Here is a 20547-nt window from a genome sequence, read left to right as displayed (position 1 = left end):
TAAATGAATATCATTCATTGATCGTTTCTTTTATATTCTGACGAGATGTTTTCTCACCTTTATTTGTAAAAAAAGCTTCTGGTTGGAGACATTGAGTTTTCCTCGTCTTTAAACAATCAACTTGGATGATCTAACTAAAGATCAGTTTACATTTTAATTGTTTGTTTTTTTAAGATTCTATGGTTCCAAATGCGAGACAGTTTTTTAAAAACAGAATCATTTTCATTGTTTATATTAATTAGTTGGTAAAAATTGTTTTGTTATAACTAATTATAAATCTTCAATTCGCCAATCGATGAGCCCTATCCAACCTCGATTCTCAAGGTTAAATAGTCAAAATTCATGATTTTTCAGTGTTGGTAAAGGAAAATTATGTGGAATATAAAACTTATCCTGGTTTCTTAACAATCCAAAGTTATGCTTCAAGTTTTTAGAACTCTGGTTGTTTAGACTAAATCAATTTCGAAAAATTATTCTTAATATTGAATTATTCATGATAATTGATGAAGAAACGTATTTTTAAAGATTTCTGATGAATTACTCTCGATGGAGCTCACTTGATCATCTATTTTCCACTCGCACAAATCAACCTGTTGATTTAGTTTAGTTAGTTGATTGTTGGCTGAGATATTCATTCTCGAGCGGCAATATGATCGAGAAATAAACCGAGTCTTTAATAAAGTTTATACGAAACAAATTCTGGTTTAATAACAATTTAAATTCATTTTTATTAATAGAATTTTGGATTCAATTTGATTTCCATTTTTACTCACTCTTGGAAATTTGGAATTCACTAATATTCTCATTAAGAGATTATATCTTCAATTCGTCAATCGATGAGTCCTATTCAGCCTCGATTCTCACTGCTGTTAGCCAAAATTAGATTAGAAATTAGATGAAATTTTTTGACCAACCTTCGGCTTGATTATTTGTTGCCCAAGGGGTATTCGCTGAATCTGCTAAGCAATAGTAAATACTCACAATCATGAATATGAAAATTCTTAAAACATTAAAACGATTCATGATGGAACTGGAATTAGTAACACAAGTAAGAATCATAGTGATATTGTCTATGGTGTATCAGAACTACTTGAACGTCGTTTTATATTTAAACGAATTGAATAAATGTTTTCTCAGCTTCATTTTCCGAAAGACTGATAATAGAGCAAAACAAATATAAACTTTCACTTTTCAGTTTTTGTACTAACATACAACTAATTGAAACGAAACTAAATTGAAAGTTCTTAAAAGTCATTCGAGAAGGTGAAAAGTGAATTTGATCAGCTCAGTCAAAATCTCGTGTAATGTTGATGAGAAACTCAAAGGAATCATAATTGGAGTCGTTTTTCACATGTTATTCCAAAAGATCAATTAGTTGATTCTAATTACCTCCACGTGTGCTAATTACTGTGAATATTTGATTAGTTATCAACTCCTGAAAAAACAAAATTAATCATTGAATTGTTAATTTGAGCTCGAATTCGTGCTCCAAAATTCATCCTGGTTTCGTAACAATCCAAAGTTATGCTTTAAGTTTTTGATAATTTCTTAGAACTCTGATTGTTTGAACGAAATCAATTTCGAAAAATTATTCTTAATTGTTGATGATAATTGATGAAGAAACGTAAGTGTGAAGATTTCTGATGAATTCCTCTCGATGGAGCCACTTGATTATCTATTTTCCATCCACACAATCAACCTGTTGATTTAGTTTAGTTAGTTGATTGTTACTGTTGGTTTGATGTTACTATTTTCGTTGATTCAATGTTTATCTTAATCAAAAGTGATGATAATTGTTCAATGCAAAGGATACAAATTAAACTGGACAATTGTTAATAATAATCATCAAGTGGTAAGTAATTAAATCTTAATTTTGTCTCAATTCATTTCTAAACCATTGATTGTTGTCATCTCTTTGATTAACTTTGGTTAATTAATTTTAAAATTCTCTCGGAGTTTTAAAATTTTCTCAAATATTGATCTAAATTGTTTGAATTCTCATCAATTTCTATTTCATCAACTGTTAACTATCTTCAGTATTTTTTTAATTGTTTATCTTTGAAACTTTTCCGAACAGTTAATCATTGATTAGTTAATTAAGGAATGTAATTAATTGTGTCCTCAGCTACAATTCAATGTACAATCAAATTAACTCAAGTGTAAACGATAACAAATTTTTCTTGTTCAAAGTTAATTTCCAACAATACCGATTAAAGTGTTTTAACAATTAACTGATAATCAAGGCTAATTGTAATTTAATAGTTTTATAGTATTAATTATCATCTGTTCAAATACAATACAAGTAAATTGTTACTATTAATAAATAAATACACTGTAAATTTAGTTAGAAAATTAAACGAACCATTTAAATACAAGAATCAATGTCAATGTTAAGTAATTTATATCATTGATCCATTAACTTGATTGTGTTGTTACAATTGTTACAATTGGAATCACAATCAACATAAACAATTAGAAGACAACCTTTTTTGAACTTAATTCACCTTCCGGTAGTTGAATTAATTGTTAATTGTGCGACAACAATTGAAATACAATTGAAAAATGAAGTGAAAATCAAAGGTTAATAAAAGAGTCGCTCAATCAAAATAACGAGAAGAAAATCAAAATGAAATTAAAAGGAAAACAATTAATAAAATTACCAAGATCAATTCCTAGGTAACAATTAATATAAAAAGTATATCAATCAATCAATAATTAGCCATTAATAACAATTAACAATTAATAAACTCGAGAGGAAACAAAGTTATAACTTTGAAAACGAAACCCGAAAACTTTAAGTTATCATTATGTGGATAAATTGTTGATACCCGAAGATACAGAATCTAATTAATTGCTGACAATCAGTTAATTTTATTATTGGCCGTTAACAGAACGTTAGTCCCAAGGTTATCAAACTAAATAATCAGTAAATTGTTGCAATTTAAAATCTACGCACGGAGATAATTCTGATTTCTGAATTTTGTTTTTTTCTTCAGTATCTCTCATCGCTTAACCATAAACCATTTCTGATCATTATAATAATGAACAACTTGTTAACTTGGTGATGATCATGATGATAATAATATAGTTAAATTAATTGATGCGTAAACCTGTTAAATAGTCACGGTGATTATATTGATCACTTTTTGTGGATCAGTAAAAAAAAATTAACTATCAACAATCAATAATCACGAAACGAGTTGAAACAAGAAACTTAACCATAACAAGTTAAAGTTTTTTTTTTATTTACTTTTAATTTTGATCATTAAACAATAAACATAATGATTATGAAAGTGAATTTACCTTAATCACAATTAGAGGTTAAATGGTGAAGAGAAAGTTAATCAACTTCCTATTTTGATTGTCTACAATTAGATTAACAATTTAATTCAGCAAATTGATACTTAAAATATTTTTCCATTCGGGTTTCTGTTAATTTGTTGATTGTTGTTGAATCGGTGAAAGTTAATTTAATAGTATTTATTATTGATGATTACAAACAATTTAAATTGATCACGATGTTTATTATTAACAGTAATCAGGAACTTGGTTCATTATTTCATTTACAATAACAATCGTCGGCAATTTAATTAATCATGATAAAGATGAGGTGAAACAAATTAATTGTCATCATCATTTCATTTTGTGTCAATTTAATAGATTTGAGAATTGTAATTATTACAATCGAAAGTTAATTAACTTTGATTGTAATTTTGGTAATTATGGATTAATCAGATGATTATCATTTCTTATTGATTGTTAATTGTGAGAATCATGGAAACACAATCAGAGTGAAAAAGCCTTTTGGGTGACAATTAATTAGAATAACGTTTTAATTTGTATTCTGTTAACCTCAATAACGATTCAATAGTTACTTTTTAATTATGATTAAGATTGTTAATTATTATATAAATTGTTTACCTTTTTCTTTCTAGATCATAACAATTAGTTGATGAAGATGATTGCGGTTGATTGGGTTTAAATGATTATCATGATCAAACATTTACTTTTGTCTTATTAACAATTTGAATTAGTAATTAGCTTGACAATACATAATAATTAAAACTAATTAGACTTCAACAATCAAGATGGAGGCAAAGAAAATTAATCAAAATCTTATATTTAGTAAGATTATTTGATTTGATTGTCATTGATTAACCTTGATTAATATTCATTGTTTCAATATTAACTCAATTCCCTCATGAAAAATTATCATCAATGATTATGATGAATAAGAACCACAAATCAGGGTAATTCATTGAAACAATCAGTAACAATTGATTGTGATTAACTGATTACCTTTGTTGTTACTTTTTTTCTTAATACCCAATAATCAATTACAATCAATAACAATAATTGATTCACTTTGTATTATTGTTGTTTGGCTGTTACAATTGAAACAATTTAAATCAACTGATCGGATGATGGATGATTGTTATCAAAGTTTTGATGAAAATAAATTGTCAATTTATTAGTAGCAATAGACTATTAAATTGTTGATACAATCAACTCAATTGGCTGATTAAATGAAATCAGTGAACATCAATCTTAATCATTTTCTAAACACTTTCACAATCAATTTAAATTGTTATTGATTATCGTGTATTTTTTTAACAAGTTTGTTTGATATTAATTTGGTTTACTGATTGTTGATGTTTAACTTAATTAGTTAGACTTGTTTCTTACTGTCCATTGGTCAGTGCGAGGGTCAGTTAAATTGTTTGTCTATTGATTTTGTAATCTAATGATTTGAAAATAATATCAAAAGTCAATCGGAATCAGATGTTTGATTATATTGTTTCATCAATTCAATTGGAAAGCTTTGACAATTTAGTTAAACATGAGAAACAATTTACTTGATCATTTGGTTACTTGAAACTAATGATGATGATGATTATTGAATAACCATGAAAAATGTTGAAAAAATATCATTTTTCAAGATTAATTGTTAGTTTCCAATTGAATTGAGTTATCAAATTATCATGATTACAATTTTATTATCGTTGATCATAAAAATTGTAACAATTAACTTTTTCAACATCATTAAGATGAAACTGTAAATATTATGATAATGAAAAAAGGCTCGAGCAAGGTTACAATTTTTTTAATTGCTCTTTGATTGCTTGACTGGATTGGTTAATGATTTAACTCTGCGGTCAATTTGGCAGAAAAAATTGTCAACAATTAGTTGATTTTCTTGTTTCAAAATGTTGTTACATTGAAGATTCATTTAAATTGTTACTATAAATATAAAAGAAATTTATTTTCCACCAGAGTTAATTGTTACTTTAATTGGAATCACTATTCTTTGTGTCTTGGTTTGTAACTATTACAATGTCACTCTACCTGAAGCAATACCTATTCCCAGGTAATATCATCTCTCTCTCTCTCTCTCTCTCTCTCTCTCTCATCATCCTCATCATCATGAAGATGATAAAAGGATGATTATTGAATCACAAAGTTCTTACCAGAAAATCAATGACATATTCAGGAAGAAACAAGAAACATCCTGAAGATAAAAGTGAGATTTAAAAAATTGAATTAAAACTAAATCAATATTGATTTTGATAAGAAACTGCGTTCAAATCAAATTGGTTAAAATTAAGGAATCAAAATGACGATTAACAACCTAACCAATTGAATTTGCGAACAATTTAAATTGTTACTTATTTTTATTTCTTCAACTTTTCCCTTTTTTTTCATCTTCATCTAATTGTCATCTACTTATCATCAAGGATAAAGTAAATTGATTACAATCAGTTTACTCATTCACTTGTAATCAAATACCAAAAGGAGATACAAATGATAGGACGAAACAATTATCAAACATTAACTAAGTAATTAACTAATTGTTGGTGGTGGAGGTTAAATTATCTCCGTCGAGTTGTTATTCTTTTCTTATGGGTGGTGATCGTGAGTTGGCTAATTGTTGTTACCTTAATCTGTTAATTGTACTGTTAACCATGGTGATTAAGCTCTCATCAAGTCAAGTAATTAAGGAGATTAATCGAGATTATCATGGAGATATTTTCATAATCTCTGGTGACCCGATCTCTTGTGATCCATCCCTTTGTTCAGAGGGTCAACGATTCGCTGCCCCGGTCAATGGTCATCCCTGTAAATGCCAATGTGACCCATCAAAGCAAATATTTCGAGAGGATATTCAACAGTGTGTCCGAGATCTTGACGGTAAGAACACAACTAATCCAATTAATTAACTTAATTACATGATTAATTTCATTCGCATCATTGCCTCAGGTGATTCTTGATATTTCTTCATGCAAATATTATTATTCATTTCATTATATTTCCATTTTTTTCTCTCTCTCTCTACATGAAAGTGAAATGAATGGGAAACAATTTAAAATTAAATTATTTCCATTGTCTCAAAGGTGTAGTGATTAGTGAACAAACTAAATTAGTTAAATAATCAAATCAATTATAAAATTTATTCCTTTCTGGATGAATAATGAACTTTGTTCAGTCTTCTTCCGTTAATCTAATAGTTTCCATCTGATTGTTTCTTTAATCATCATGAAAATCTCTAAACGTGATTAGATTAATCTGTTGATTGTAAATTCTTGAACGTGATAACTAAATCATCATCAATATTTAGAATTGAAAATCAATTTAAATCTCATTTTCATGTCCATTCATCTGAGAATATGATTATTTGAGGAGATAATCATTTACGATAATTTAGTTAACAGTTGACAATAATTATCTCAATTGTTTTGTTTTCAATTGTCTCCAATGTTGAAATCTTTTTTTGTCAACAATTCTCTTAATTGTTCACAAATCATTTGAAACTATTAACTTATTATTATTATTCTGATTCTTTTCTTAGATTGTCCTTTGATCACTTTTACCAGAACTTATATTTCGGAAACGATTCCGGTCGTTTCATTGCCCACTGCTGGTCAATTGGTTCATCCAGGAGCTCATCTTAATCTAGAAAGTAAGTTAATCAATATGGAGAAATTGATAATCTAAATGGTCATCTTAATCATTATTAGATCGTCACAATTTGCTGAATCAAACTTGCCGAGTAGAAAGTGACCTTGTTATGACCAATGATGGTTGGCTATCGATTAACGGAAGCCAGTTTTTGCCTTAATTGCGGACGGAAGTCGATCTTTTCTTCAATGGGTTGGCAATGATCAGAATAGAAGACAATTGGAACAGAAATTAGTTTTAATTCGTTTTAATTGTCAACTAAAACCTCGTCACGGCTCAATAGAAGTTGCACCTTACCGTCCATGTGCCGCTGTCCGAATAGGCTGGGTACCAGGTTCGAGTTTAGGATTACTCAAGGTCCAGGGGAATGTCCATCATCCGGATGGAAACACAGGATCAACAACCCAAGGAAAAGGAACCTCAGGATATCTAATCATCGGATTATCCATCGGTGTCTTAGGATTAACTTATGTTCTCTCTCTAATGATCTACCTGAGATCTAAAAGGGTTGACAATTTAAAGGACCATCGAAGTAACAACAGTAGTTTTCAACAAAGTTCATTTCATTCATCTAATCATCATCATGGGTCATTCGGTGATTCATCTTCCAATCAAACAGGAAGTTCATCATTGGAACGAGGCGGAGATGAGGATGCGAACAGTAAAACAAAATGTTTCACACTTTCCATGGATAGAGTTGATTATGGTGAAATTGCCGGTGAATTTAATCCATCAATTAAAAGTGATTCAATTAATAATAGTAAAAGAAAAAGTCAACAAAAAGAAATCAACAAAAGTGATGATAATTGTCAACAGAAAACACAATCATCAGATGTTGAGATTTGTCTCAAATCCATTGACCAAGGACATTTATTATCCACAATAACTTCATCATCTTTATCAGTGCCAATCTCATCACCTAATCCATCATCGATTAATAATCTATCCTCATCATCACCATCATTGTTAACCTTTCCATTATCATCTTCATCACTTTCATCTCCATCATCATCCTCATCCTCCTCTCCTCAATCACCAGCATCTTCACCCTCTCAATCACTCACAACAATAACCAACATTGTTAATCATCATCATCATCATCATCATAATCAACACACTCCATCATCATTAAACTCATTACAGGTAATTAATTTTCCATCTCTCTCTCTCTCTCTCTCTCTCTCTCTTCATAATTTCTTCCCCAATAACTTAATTAACCAACAGCGATCAGATAATAATTAGCCTGATAATTTATCGCAAAAAAAAACACTAAAGGAAACAATGATTTTAATCAACGACTAGATTATCAATTATATTGTCCTACTGGTACCATTTACCCTTTGATTGTTATTGATTAAACGTGTACACACTTATAGTGTATTCGTGTAGTAAATCAATACAATTAAGAATGTAAATTGTTGATTGCATAGTAAAGAATTGATACCCAGGTTGTTTATGGTTAATTGTTAATAAGCAGAAATTAGTTAATCAACTGAACCGTACCAAAGACCTCATTTGGTAACATGTAGATTATGAACATTCATTCATCATGATGAATCTCAAGCTACATGATTAAATACTCTAATCTCCTTATATGTGTATTGTCATCATCATTTCAAGTTCATTTAACATGGTGAACAATTCCAGCCAGTTATTATATTAAATATTCATAAACAATCAAGTGATAAAACTGTTAAATTGTTGATCAGTTGGAATCGCGACTAAATCAATAATGTTGAAGACTGAAAAGACAAATAAGACAAAAGAATCATTAATCGGTTGAAATGAGAAAATGAAACTTTTGTGACATTTGATAAAATCTAACGAATTAAAAATGAACAAATCAGTTAATCTATTATTAAATCACAATTAATCGACAATTATTTAACAATCAATTGAACCATGAGAAGAATCAAATGTCACAAAAGAAGAGAAGAGAAAAAAAAATGGCGATAGTTTGATGATTTTCGCTCATTGCGTAAGTGCGACTTTAATTGACGAAAAAAAAACGCAATCAACACGTTACATATTCTTCATTTGAAATAATCATCATTTTCTATTCTGTGACATTAACACTGAATAATTTTTTTTTCTTTCTTTCTGTTCACCATGTGGACTCAATTCGACATGAAAAAAAGAAGAAGAAAATTATTATCATCTATCGATATCATTATCCATTTCAGAATTTTCATTCTCTCTTGTTTATCAATTCTCTCTTTCTTTTGTTCTATTCTCATGTGAAATTTTATATTTATATCAGAAACTCATAAATACATTATTTATATATCCAAACTCTTCATTTTCTCATGATATTGATGGAAAAAAACTTTCATTTTAATGCCTTCAGGGTTTGTGAACTTGAGTTTTGTTCTTTACCCAGAAAGTGAACTCTCTCTCTCTCAATCTCTCTCTGTCTTTCTGAAAGTACAGGTAAGTTACTGTTCCAAAGAAAGATGGTGAAAATCTCAATTTCATGATATTTAAAATGTTATTCTTTTCTTTTTTCTTCTCCATCTTCTACTACTCATCCCTTACCTAATAATCATCTTCATCTCTACTTCTCAATGTCTTCCTAATGATTTACTCATTCACTTGTTAATAGACTGGAAACATTGTTTTCCATCACTTGTGATTCTTTGTATTTTTTTCTTCTTCCTCTCTCATCATTAGTTGATTAAATTTTCCTTTTCACTCTCTGGTGTTTATTATTCTGACAAATTCACACATACACAACTTTCACTTGAACTGAATTATCTTTCCTACATGGAACTTGTGATTCTCCTGTTTAATTCACATTCAAGTTAATACAAAATTTATGCAAATTTCAGGGGAAATCATTTTTCACTCTTAAACTGAGTAAAATTTCACAAATTGACACATCCGATTGACCCAAGTATCATTTAGCTTGACCCAGATAATGAAAATCACAATACAACTGATGATCATGATGAACAATTTGATAAATTGTTCAAACATTGGAAAATTCAACCAAGAAAAAAGAATCTAAATTACCTTATAAATTGAACATGATAATAATTGCAATTTAATAGTAACTTTTTCTCATCTCATCATGTTTCCATATTGTCACTATTAAGCTGACAATTTTTTCTTCTTCATTTTTACTCTAATGGTTAAAAGAATTAGCTTATTCTCATTGTATTCTCATCTTCTATTCATTGGTGTTAAATTTTCATTCTGACTTTTTCTCCAACTCTATTTGTATTTCCTATTAACATATTCATGACTCTATTCACAGAGATAATATATTTTCATTATCATGAAATGTAGAGAGAGAGAGAGAGAGAGAGAGAGAGAGAGAGAGAGATGATAATAATAATGATTCCAATGATAATGCTCAATGAAAAAAGTGTCACTTCCCCTTAACTAACAATCAAAATCCTCTGAGTATTTTTATCTCCCATCATGGGAATATGAATGTTTGCCTTTTCCATGTTGATCAATAATCAACTGGATACCAAAGATGTTTAATTGTTGTCAACGGCAGATAATCATTTCCATCGATAATTTAATAATAACATGGATTTGATTACCATGTTAATCCATTCACCATGAAGAACGGATTTCAAATTAGTCTGGAATCATTTTCTCTCACTTAATCTCTACTATTTTCTTTCATTACCTCAATTAATTAACTTATTTTTGGAATAGACAAAATCCTTAAATCTGATTAACTATTCTCTACACATTATCATGTAATCATTTTGTGTATCTTTATGTTTCTTTTACTAATTAACTGTAAACATTTACCTTGTCGAAGGTTTTAAGAAAATCAACAATTAACATCTTTAATTATTTGCTTCGCTAATCATACACTAATCATAATTCTAGTTAATAATTAAAAAACAGTAACAATTAAGGTAAACTTTTCAATATGATTAGGAGAATGTAATTTGCTTGATTAATTGAATTGCATGTTCACCAGAATAGTAAACAATTTATGTAATCATTTCATTCGTATGATTAACATGCAAGTCTTAGATTATCATTGTGATTAACTAATTGTTGTTGATGTTTTTTTTTCTTCGTTGATTAGGCTCGAGTTAAGGAGAAATCTGCTCAATTTAATGGACAGTTTTGTGGACAAACGAACACAAATGTACAAATTGTTAGCAATTTATCACCACAACCATTTCGACGGTCGAATCGATTATCAAGACGAGACTTGTCGATTGCGCCTAAATTGTTGGACCCTGAGGCCTTATCATCGCCCTCACCGACTGCCATTGAATTTCTTTCAAGACTTCGAGAGGTCATTTCATCGGCTCGAGGTCGAATGAGAGCTTTCCGTTTCAAACCAACTTTACTAGTCATTCCAGAAGATGATTATTTTATTTCTGAACTTAAATCTAAAGATAAATCAATTAGTTTATCGACAACAAGTGACTCGTCGTCAATGGGATCACCAAGTTCATTGGAAAGTGAAAGTGAACTTCAAATGAACAGAAATGAGACATTATTAAGCCAAGAAGCTTTATCCATGTATCAGCAACAATATCAACAAGATAATTCATATCAACAACCTTTATCATTGCCTGTGGCGATTTCAACTGTTTCGCAGTCAAACTCTTGGAAATCGTCGGTTAATCAATTTAGACCGAAACTTTTATCATTTGGAAGCTCTCGAAGAGCTTCAGACAATTCTAAAGCTAAAGTGACCACTAAAGAAATTGCATTCTCTGATTCCGAGTTATCGAATGATAGATCTCATGAGCCACGACACGAGCATCAATTGAGCTCCTCATTGTCATCGATTTATAAGAAAAATTGTGATTCTTCCATGATGATAACTGCCTGGGGAGATGACAAAGCATCCAAAGTATCACGAAGGGAAATAGTTGATCGTTTAGCAGAGGAAATGGTTACGGTTAATGATGATCAGAATGTTACTATTTCCAACGAGAACGGAAACATGGAGCAAACCAATTACTCCAATGAACCCGATTCTCTCAATGATCTATCAGATATTAATGAGAATCTATTTGAAACAAAGGGAAATCATAACAATAACAATTCTGGGAACAATAATTACGATGATACAATTAGTTCAGAAAATTTGGCCAACCTATCAAACGAAGTGGAAAAGAAACTCGCCCAACGGAGTATTGTCCCATTGCCCGAGGTTGTCACCGAAATAACTGAAACATGTAAGGCAAGATCTAAAATCGATGGGGTTAAATCAAATCATTCATCTCATGGTAATCATAATCACTCTAAAGAAGATTCAAGATTAAGCCAATTAGTCGCTGATTTGAAACATTTTACCCGTAAAAGAAAACAGATCAAAACAGTTAAGTCTTTACCATTGGTCAGTGACAATAATTGGATGCTACAACCAGTGGCTTCGATGTCATTAAGATTACCATCTTCATCATCTCGACCATCCCTATCATCCTCATCCGTACCTAATAAACTACTTGAAAATAGATCCATGAGAAACAATATCAGAGATAATAATAGCAAAAATGGTAATAAAAGTGGAAAATACAATAGCAATAATAATAAGAATGCTAAATCAGCTAATAAACAATCAAGATCTGATGATAATTCTCAAGTGATAACAATACAGGAGGGCCGTTATTTGAATTTTAATAATCACTCATCATCAATTTCAGATGAGGAACCAAATTCAACAGGGAATGAAATGATTACCTCAAGGTTTCCATTGGAAACATGGAGTTTATCATCTGAGCCAAGCAATGGATCATCATCACCAAATTATAATCAAAATAACAACAGTATCAACAAGAATAGTGTTAATATCAATATTGATATGATTGGTGAGGAAAACTATGCCCGGCAAACAATTGTTGACCCATTGACCCTTGATGACGATGAAATGTTCATCACATTTGCCGGAAATGAATTTGAGTCAAACGGAAATGAAGGTGAAGTTGGTTACATAAGCCGATTCAATTTGATAAAGAAATATATTGATGATCCAAATATATTTAGTGATAAAGGTAAAGGTGATGATGAACAACAAGTTAATGGTGAAGATTATCTGGAAGAGGAAAGATCATTATCATCAACAATTAATGAAAATTCTAATGAAAACAATAATATTTTACGCAATCAAATGATAACAATGTCATTATCAGATTCATCAGCATCATCATCAGAATCTTCATCATCAAATAATCATTACAATTCAACATCAAATGTGATTAACTCAACTAATTCAATGAAACCATGGAAGTCAATTGATTCAAAACATTTACAATCATCACCTCAATCATTACCTTTATTATCATCATTATCATCAATCAGATCATCACCATCATCATCAGCTCATCTTTATCCTTTAGATATGTGCTCTTCTGATGATTGTCTGTCTTCTGCTTCCGTTTCCTCGATAATGTTCATGGAATCACCGAAACAGGGAAGACGAAACTCTGTTGATCATCGATTAAACCGCCAAAGTATTGATATCACGGAACGTGACAATCAAATAAATTATGGAAACAACAATAATAATAATGATGATGTTATTAATAGTTCCATGATGGTAAGAGGAAGTTCCAACAGAGGAAATTGGAATAATAAACTAAATCAGCGATCTAATAATGGAATCAGATTAAATCGTCAAAGTCCAGTAGAGAAGCGACATTTTCCAAACGGATTAATGACAATCGCTTGATGGGTGGAAAAATACCCAATGAAACCCGAATTGAGACCAGATAATGATGAACAAAGAATCGAGAATTATACTCAGAAAAAAAGAGAAAATAATTCTATTATTCTGAGTAATAGTATTATTATTATACTCGAACGATAATTATAAGGAAACTATGGATAATCTTTTTCTATTAGTTTTCTTCTTGTAATATGATTATCATCTTTTTCTTCATCACTATCGTGATATTCATAAGCATCATGACGAAGGATAAAAAAAGAACCGAAATTAATCAACAATCTACTTATAATCTTAATCCTCTTTTCTATCCTAACAATTAAAGTCTAAAAATTATTCACAATAATAATTTAAATCTATTTTTCAATTGTAATAATATCAGAAAATTATCAATTTTCATGAACAATTAAATCATTTCAATGATGGATATAATTTCTTTCTTTGAGCTTATCAATGACTTTTCCAGGGTGAAATTAAAACTGAAGCTTTTCTACCACTGGTCAGTGGAAATGATGACCAATACAAGAAGAAGATTAAATCACTTGAATAGAGGAAAAGAAGAGAAAAAAAATCAAAACTATGGACACAAAGTTTTCTTAAAAATTGTTAAACTATCGAAAGATTTAAGTGACTGTTCAATAAACGAAAAGTAATTGTAATTGTTGATTGTGATTTACTTTAATTGTATTAAGCCATTGAGACACAAAAGGACATTTTGACAATGAGGACGCAGTCAAAATCCCTCGAGGTTTCATCTTTCTCATGAACTTACCTGTACTTAGAAACCATTATCGAGAAGAAGATGGAGAAGAAAAAAGTTCTGTTCGAAATGAAGATGAGGATCAGTGAAGATAAAATGTTGAATTGAGTTATTATTGTATGAGAATTTCAAGAGGAAAAACCAATCAACAATCAAATGATTATGATAAGTGAAACTCCAACAATTAAATAATATTCAATTTCCACTCATCAACTGTAACCTTACAATTTAACCTTTGACAACCAATTGAATCAATATTCATAACAGAAAAGGTTATTGATAATCTGATTCTGTTTAATTTTTCAGATTCTCTTGACATTTAATTCAAATTTTGAATATTTTTTTTTATATTCTAAATTGTTACAAGTAAAAAAAAAAGGAAACATTTCTAATATCTAACCATGGAAACTGAATGTTGATTGATTGAATATATTATTTACAGTTCGAGATAGGAAAATGTTGATTCTTGGATTGATCAAATTTCCAGAGTTCAATTGTTACCATGAATTACCCTGAATTTGAGATGTGAAACAAAACTGATGCAAGAAAAAAAAACGAACAGGGAAAAATAATTAATCTCTTAGATTCATTAGTGAATAATAATAGTGATTAAATTAATGATTATAATTGTTTTATTCTGTTGATTGTTCAATTATTTAATCAACCAAAGGATACAAACATCATTACAATACGATTAGAGTTAAACCATTAATTACAATTATAATTCGTTATCAGTTGTCTCACCAACGCAAACAATTAGTTAATTAGTTTTCTGGAATTAGATTTTTTTCCAACTATCACAATTGAGAGAAAAATTCTGAAATTAATCAATTGTTTAATTGTTGTAATCAAATTAAACCGTCAAGGGGTAAACATTTTGTAATTTGATGAATAAATTAAAAATCAATTTCTAAATTATTAACAATCAAATTAACCATTTGATCAACTTACCAATACTTTGTCCAGATTATTTACTTATCCTTAATTGTGAATGTTTATTATTATTAGCGATTGATTTGTCTCAATGATTTTGGAATATTATTAACAATTTAACCTTGATTAATTATATAGATTGTGATTATCAATGGTTAATAGTATTTACTCTTGATTAATCCAGTTATAGTTTGAGCAAAAAAAAATAACACTCAAAGTAAATTAGTGAAAATAAATCATGTAATCATAATATTATCGTTAGTAAATCATGTTGAGTTAACTTGACTTGAAACTAATTTATCTTTAATGATTAACTAATCATAGTCACCAATAGATTGGGGGAATATGTATATTCAACGTGATTAATAAACAACATTGGATTGGATTACAATCAAGTTGATTACAATCCGTTAATATTACAACAATTTATTATCCACTATCAAAGTTACCACACCCTTAGTTTAAAATCCTTAGACAATCAATTAAATTGTTCAACGTGATCATTAATAATAAAAGGATAACATTAATCATTGATTGTCATCAGTATCCATATGATTAAGGTAACTTTTAACAAAAGTTAAATTAAAAATTAATCTCAATTGAACAGATTCTTGGTGATTAATTAAATTTGATTTATGTAAATAAATCACGTTAATCTTTCCAACTGAAACAGATTAACTAATCTGGAAACTTGGAAACATTGATCGCAATGAAATTACAGATTAACAATTAACTAATCATTCAATTGAAAGGAAATTCTGGTAAAAAAGGTAATCAGCTTAATCATGATTACTTTTTATTAAATTAGATTGAAGAAAAAATATCGAACTTGTTAAATTTTCTATCAGAATTTTGTTCTAATTATATTTTCTTCCCTGTTGATTAAAGGTTCTAAAATCAAGTGAGTTCATTGTTAACATTTTGATTGATTTGATTTAAAGTCAAATTTAAAATCAATAAAACAATTTAATCTTAAACTTAATCAAAGAATTGAAACTTTTTCTTTCACTACAATTAACTTTGGACGGAATGTCAATCAAAATTATTAATAATATCATTTAATTGTCAACCACAGAAAATGTAACATTTCAATTTAAATCAATGGGATTTAATTACTTTATAAGTGGTAACGTAAAGCTGATTGTTATTGTTGATTAGCTAATTTAAATTACGTTTTTCTGTAATTGTTTCCTTTGTTTCAGTAAATTAATAGTTGATTGATTTATTTTACCAACATTGACAATTATGATTGAGAAAAAGAAAATCATTTATTCAAATTTAATTTGAATCATTTATTAAATCAAATTTCCTTGTAACATTTTGTATTCCCATCAACAAACCGCAATTTCATTTCATTTAAAATTGATCATCAATTAGTTGATTAGATTAATAGTTTTAAATTTCATATTTCAAATTAAATTGTAGAGGAATAATTAATTTCCATTAGAATCTCTTGTTCAAGGATAACAATTAAATTAAATCTATTAACAGAAAATAGAAATTCAAGAAAAAAAAATAATATCCAGGGATTTGAATATTAAACGGTATTATTGTTAATTGTTATCACTTTTAAGAAGCGATAGTTAATCATTGGACTGTTAACACTTTAATTGTTGGAAATTTTGATTGTCAATTTGCTGAGAAATATCTGATTATAAGATGATAATCATCTATTTCATTACTATTATTGCTTTTTGTATACATTCATTTAATCCGATTGTTGAGATTGAATAAACATCTCGAACTTTTTTCTGTGCAAAGTTCTGATTCGAGTATTTCAGTTAACTGATTTATTTTTAGATGAAAGGTGAACATGATCATGATGTTCACCTTTCACTGGCTGGTGAATGATGGAGATAAGGATCATAAATAAAGTGTTTGTTACCTGATTTCAGGTAAAATGATGAACAACAGAGAAGAAGAACAAGTAAAATTTCGAATAGAAGAAAAAAATCTCATATTAATAACAAAAGAACTTTTAGATAACAGTTACATGATGGAGATAAAATTGCATGAGAAATAGACTTTGAAGTCGCCAAGGGATGTGGATGAATCGTTAGAATAGAATAGATTTTTGATATCTCTTTATTATTACTACACAAAATTCTGGGTTTTGGATTACACTTTCATTTGATTAGACGATTAATAGTCCGAATTTATTTTGTGCGCTAAAAATATTCATTTGAAACTCAATTGTTATTAGCAAATTATTAGAAGTTAAATTGAAAGGAAGAATCGTCATTGAAGAAAAGAAGATTAAACAGAGTTTCATCAATGTTACTCATTAAATTCTAGAAAATTTTACATGTACTATTAATCCTCAGATTTTGATATAATAAGATTAAGAATAAAATACCGTTACAGTTTTGATTGTTGGTCAAACTGAACTACTTTCCAATTCTAATCCATTGTAACTTTCACTTGTTGATCTTTTACCTCTAGAAGTTTTTGATTTTGTTGATAGTTTGTGATCATTTTGATGGGTTTGCAAGCAAATTTCAATCAAAATGCGATGTCGATGTTGCCAAAAGTAAAACAACGATGAAGATATTGGAACCGATGAATATTTAATCGCCACAAAGGTAATAAATAGTATATCAAATAAGGAACCATTCTCATTGTTTTCCACAACAACATGTTTCCATATACGAAGTATATTAATTGGAAGAAGTGTTAATCCATGGACAGTGAACATTATCACCAGAATTCTGTGAAACGATTGCTCCAGAAAGAAATGAGGTAAAATTGATGTTGATTTTGAAATGGAAGATGTTGACGACATGGTGATTGATCGAGACGTTGATGGAACCAACGATTGAACTATTGAACTACCTCGATCTCGATTGGCAGAGTAGGTGAAATGATTGGGTTGAAGGAGGCGATTATTTGTTTGTTTGGGAGATATTTGTGATTGATAGGAAGGTGAATTGTTCTCACTTACCCTTCCCTTACTATTATCAACTAAATTAGAATCACAGTTAATATTAATTTCATTACTATCTTCATCTATAACGGTAACTTCATAACAATCGGTTGTCGTGGTCACACTGGTTCGTGTTCGTGGTGATGAAGGAGGTCCAGTTGCTGATGAATTACATCGGGTCACTTTAATTGTTGATAAAGATGAGAGGTTAATTGTTGGTGAAAGATTAAACAATTGTTGCCAATTCTTCATGCAAGTTGTAATCTTTGAATGATAAGACAAAACCATAGCAATTGGTGTCACATAATAGGTAAGAAATAGGATTCTGATGTACTCCTTGGTATTACCTGTGGGATTAGTTGAGCAAACAGCAGCCTTGGCAAACTGATGACCAGCTAAATAAGGTGATATTGGTATGTGAACAATAAACCAGGAATACGGAAGTGACCCTAAGGTACAAATAGTCCAGGCAATCGTGAAAACCCAAAACGATGAGATCACATATTCGTATTTGGTTAGAGAAGTAAAATTTTCATTTAGAACTATTTTTGATATTGTTTTATATCGACGGGAAAATATAATCACATAGGTGATTGATGTTACATGGAAACATGAATCTTGTAACATGGGAAAAGTGAAACACAAAAATGAACCATAGGTCCAGTTAATTGTAATTAAAATGATCACAGAAAATGGTAAAACAAGTATCCCTTTAATGAAAAAATCGTTAAAACCAACAGCTAATAGAGGGTCGAACGGTGTCCGTCCGTAGACTGAGAATGACTTTTGATAGGTGATTATCCTTTTTATCATTAAAAATGTAAAAATTTGAGAAAAAATGAAGATAATTAAGTAAATTGTCACAATTGGACCAATGTAATTAGATAAAGTTGGACGATAATAAATCTTATTAAAATCATTGGTTTCATTTGGGAAACTGTGCATAAGTGAAATGATCAACGGAAGATATTTGGTTGGAATTGGTTTCTCCATCATTTTGATTAACTTTACACAAACAAAACAATTAGAAATCAACTTGACGATAAATTGTTATGATCAATAATTAGAAACAACAACTATTTATCTTTGCTATTACAAAAAAAAGTGTTACCAGCAACAGGGCATCACGTTAACTACTGAAAAGAAATCGTTTCTGAACAGATTCTCAAGAGTCTCTGAGGAAGATGATGAAATTGCTTGAGACATGCACACAAGATGAAGATGAGGATGGAGATGATAAAGTAACGAGAATTTATTGTGAAAAAAATGATAACATTTCTTTTATATAAATTAGTAGTTTTCTTTTCTTTTCGTTTATTTTTTCTTCCTATTGACCGAGTTATTTTTTCTCTACTAACAAGATAACCTTTATTCTTTATTCTTTATGCTAAATTGTAAAGAACTGATTCGCAGCTTAGAACTCAGTTCGATTTGTGACTTGGTCTTTTTTTTTTGTTTCATTTATTTCCTTTTGGACTTTGCATTTATATTGAGTCATTTCATTCCCTGTCGAGTTGGGATTCCAAACTAATTCATAGAATAATCAATTCGTGAAAATCTATGCCAATCGAATGGTCAAAAGTTCACTTTTCTCAGTTGAAGTTTTTATTCTTAAACAATTACCAACAATAATAAGAAATTGAGAATTATATGTAAATATGCAAAGGTAACTTTGCATGGTAAAAAGTGTTATCGGTTACAGGGAATCATAAATATCGAGAGGGAGTTTTTTGAATATAATGATGAAAATGAGGATAAAACGAAATGCTATCGTTTTTTCAGAAAATTTTATTCCCTACTATATTGAGGGTATGAGGACAATTCTCTGTGAATACTGCTGATTGTTGGACTTAATTACTAGGAACTAGGCAAGAGAATAGTGATTAAAATATTTCATTTAATAATAGTCTTGATATTATTCTTGTACTGATTTGATTGTTGGTTACCTTTATTATTGATTATTCTTTACGTGAGTTGGTTCAGATTTGATTGTTTGATTGATTCTCATCATGATAATCAAATCTTAATATAATATTCATGACAATTTATTGAATTATTGATCGATTTTTGATTTTCTCATATAAATATCTTGATTTCTTTTGGGCTGATCATCATTATTTTCTGATTCTCTCAACAATCAAGTTCAAGTAACTGTTTAAATTTGGTTTAATCACAATGAGCAAAACAATTAAATATCGACGATTAGCCGATGGATTATCAGCTATCAAAGTAACTGGATTAATCTTTGTGAATACATTATTGGATATAATTTGTTCCGTTGGTTATCTGTTCACATTGATTATGATTAAGTGATTGATAAAT

The 20547-nt window shown here is 29.3% G+C and overlaps 2 protein-coding genes across 3 annotated transcripts; one reads left to right on the top strand and one right to left on the bottom strand.

Annotated features, from left to right (window-relative positions):
* Positions 1–1683: 1683 nt before the first annotated feature.
* On the top strand, positions 1684–14041 carry LOC128391242 (putative uncharacterized protein DDB_G0282133). Of its 2 annotated transcripts, XM_053351094.1 has the most exons (6): positions 1684–1852; positions 5736–6189; positions 6848–6958; positions 7017–8100; positions 11012–12122; positions 12591–14041. In XM_053351094.1, exons 4-6 carry the CDS (start codon positions 7441–7443, stop codon positions 13613–13615), a joined length of 2796 nt encoding a protein of 931 aa, XP_053207069.1. In that variant the 5' UTR covers positions 1684–1852; positions 5736–6189; positions 6848–6958; positions 7017–7440; the 3' UTR covers positions 13616–14041. The 2 variants fall into 2 exon arrangements, with proteins under 2 accessions (XP_053207069.1, XP_053207068.1); XM_053351093.1 differs by having other exon boundaries at positions 11012–14041.
* A 3366-nt stretch (positions 14042–17407) lies between these two features.
* Positions 17408–19236, bottom strand: LOC128391043 (uncharacterized). The gene has a single exon (XM_053350872.1). It carries the CDS (start codon positions 19219–19221, stop codon positions 17680–17682), a length of 1542 nt encoding a protein of 513 aa, XP_053206847.1. The 5' UTR covers positions 19222–19236; the 3' UTR covers positions 17408–17679.
* Between the last annotated feature and the right edge of the window lie 1311 nt (positions 19237–20547).

The sequence above is a fragment of the Panonychus citri genome, unplaced genomic scaffold, assembly GCF_014898815.1.
Source record: "Panonychus citri isolate SS breed McGregor unplaced genomic scaffold, ASM1489881v1 Contig00134, whole genome shotgun sequence".
NCBI lineage: Eukaryota > Metazoa > Arthropoda > Arachnida > Trombidiformes > Tetranychidae > Panonychus > Panonychus citri.
This window is presented reverse-complemented; position numbering and strand designations above follow the sequence as displayed.

Bases quoted from the DNA above. Each gene is read 5' to 3' on its own strand.
- LOC128391242 (XM_053351093.1), top strand. From the start codon at position 7,441: ATGATCTACCTGAGATCTAAAAGGGTTGACAATTTAAAGGACCATCGA. The intron at 8,101-11,011 runs GTAATTAATTTT...TTCGTTGATTAG, and splicing joins CATCATTAAACTCATTACAG to GCTCGAGTTAAGGAGAAATC.
- LOC128391043 (XM_053350872.1), bottom strand. From the start codon at position 19,221: ATGATGGAGAAACCAATTCCAACCAAATATCTTCCGTTGATCATTTCA.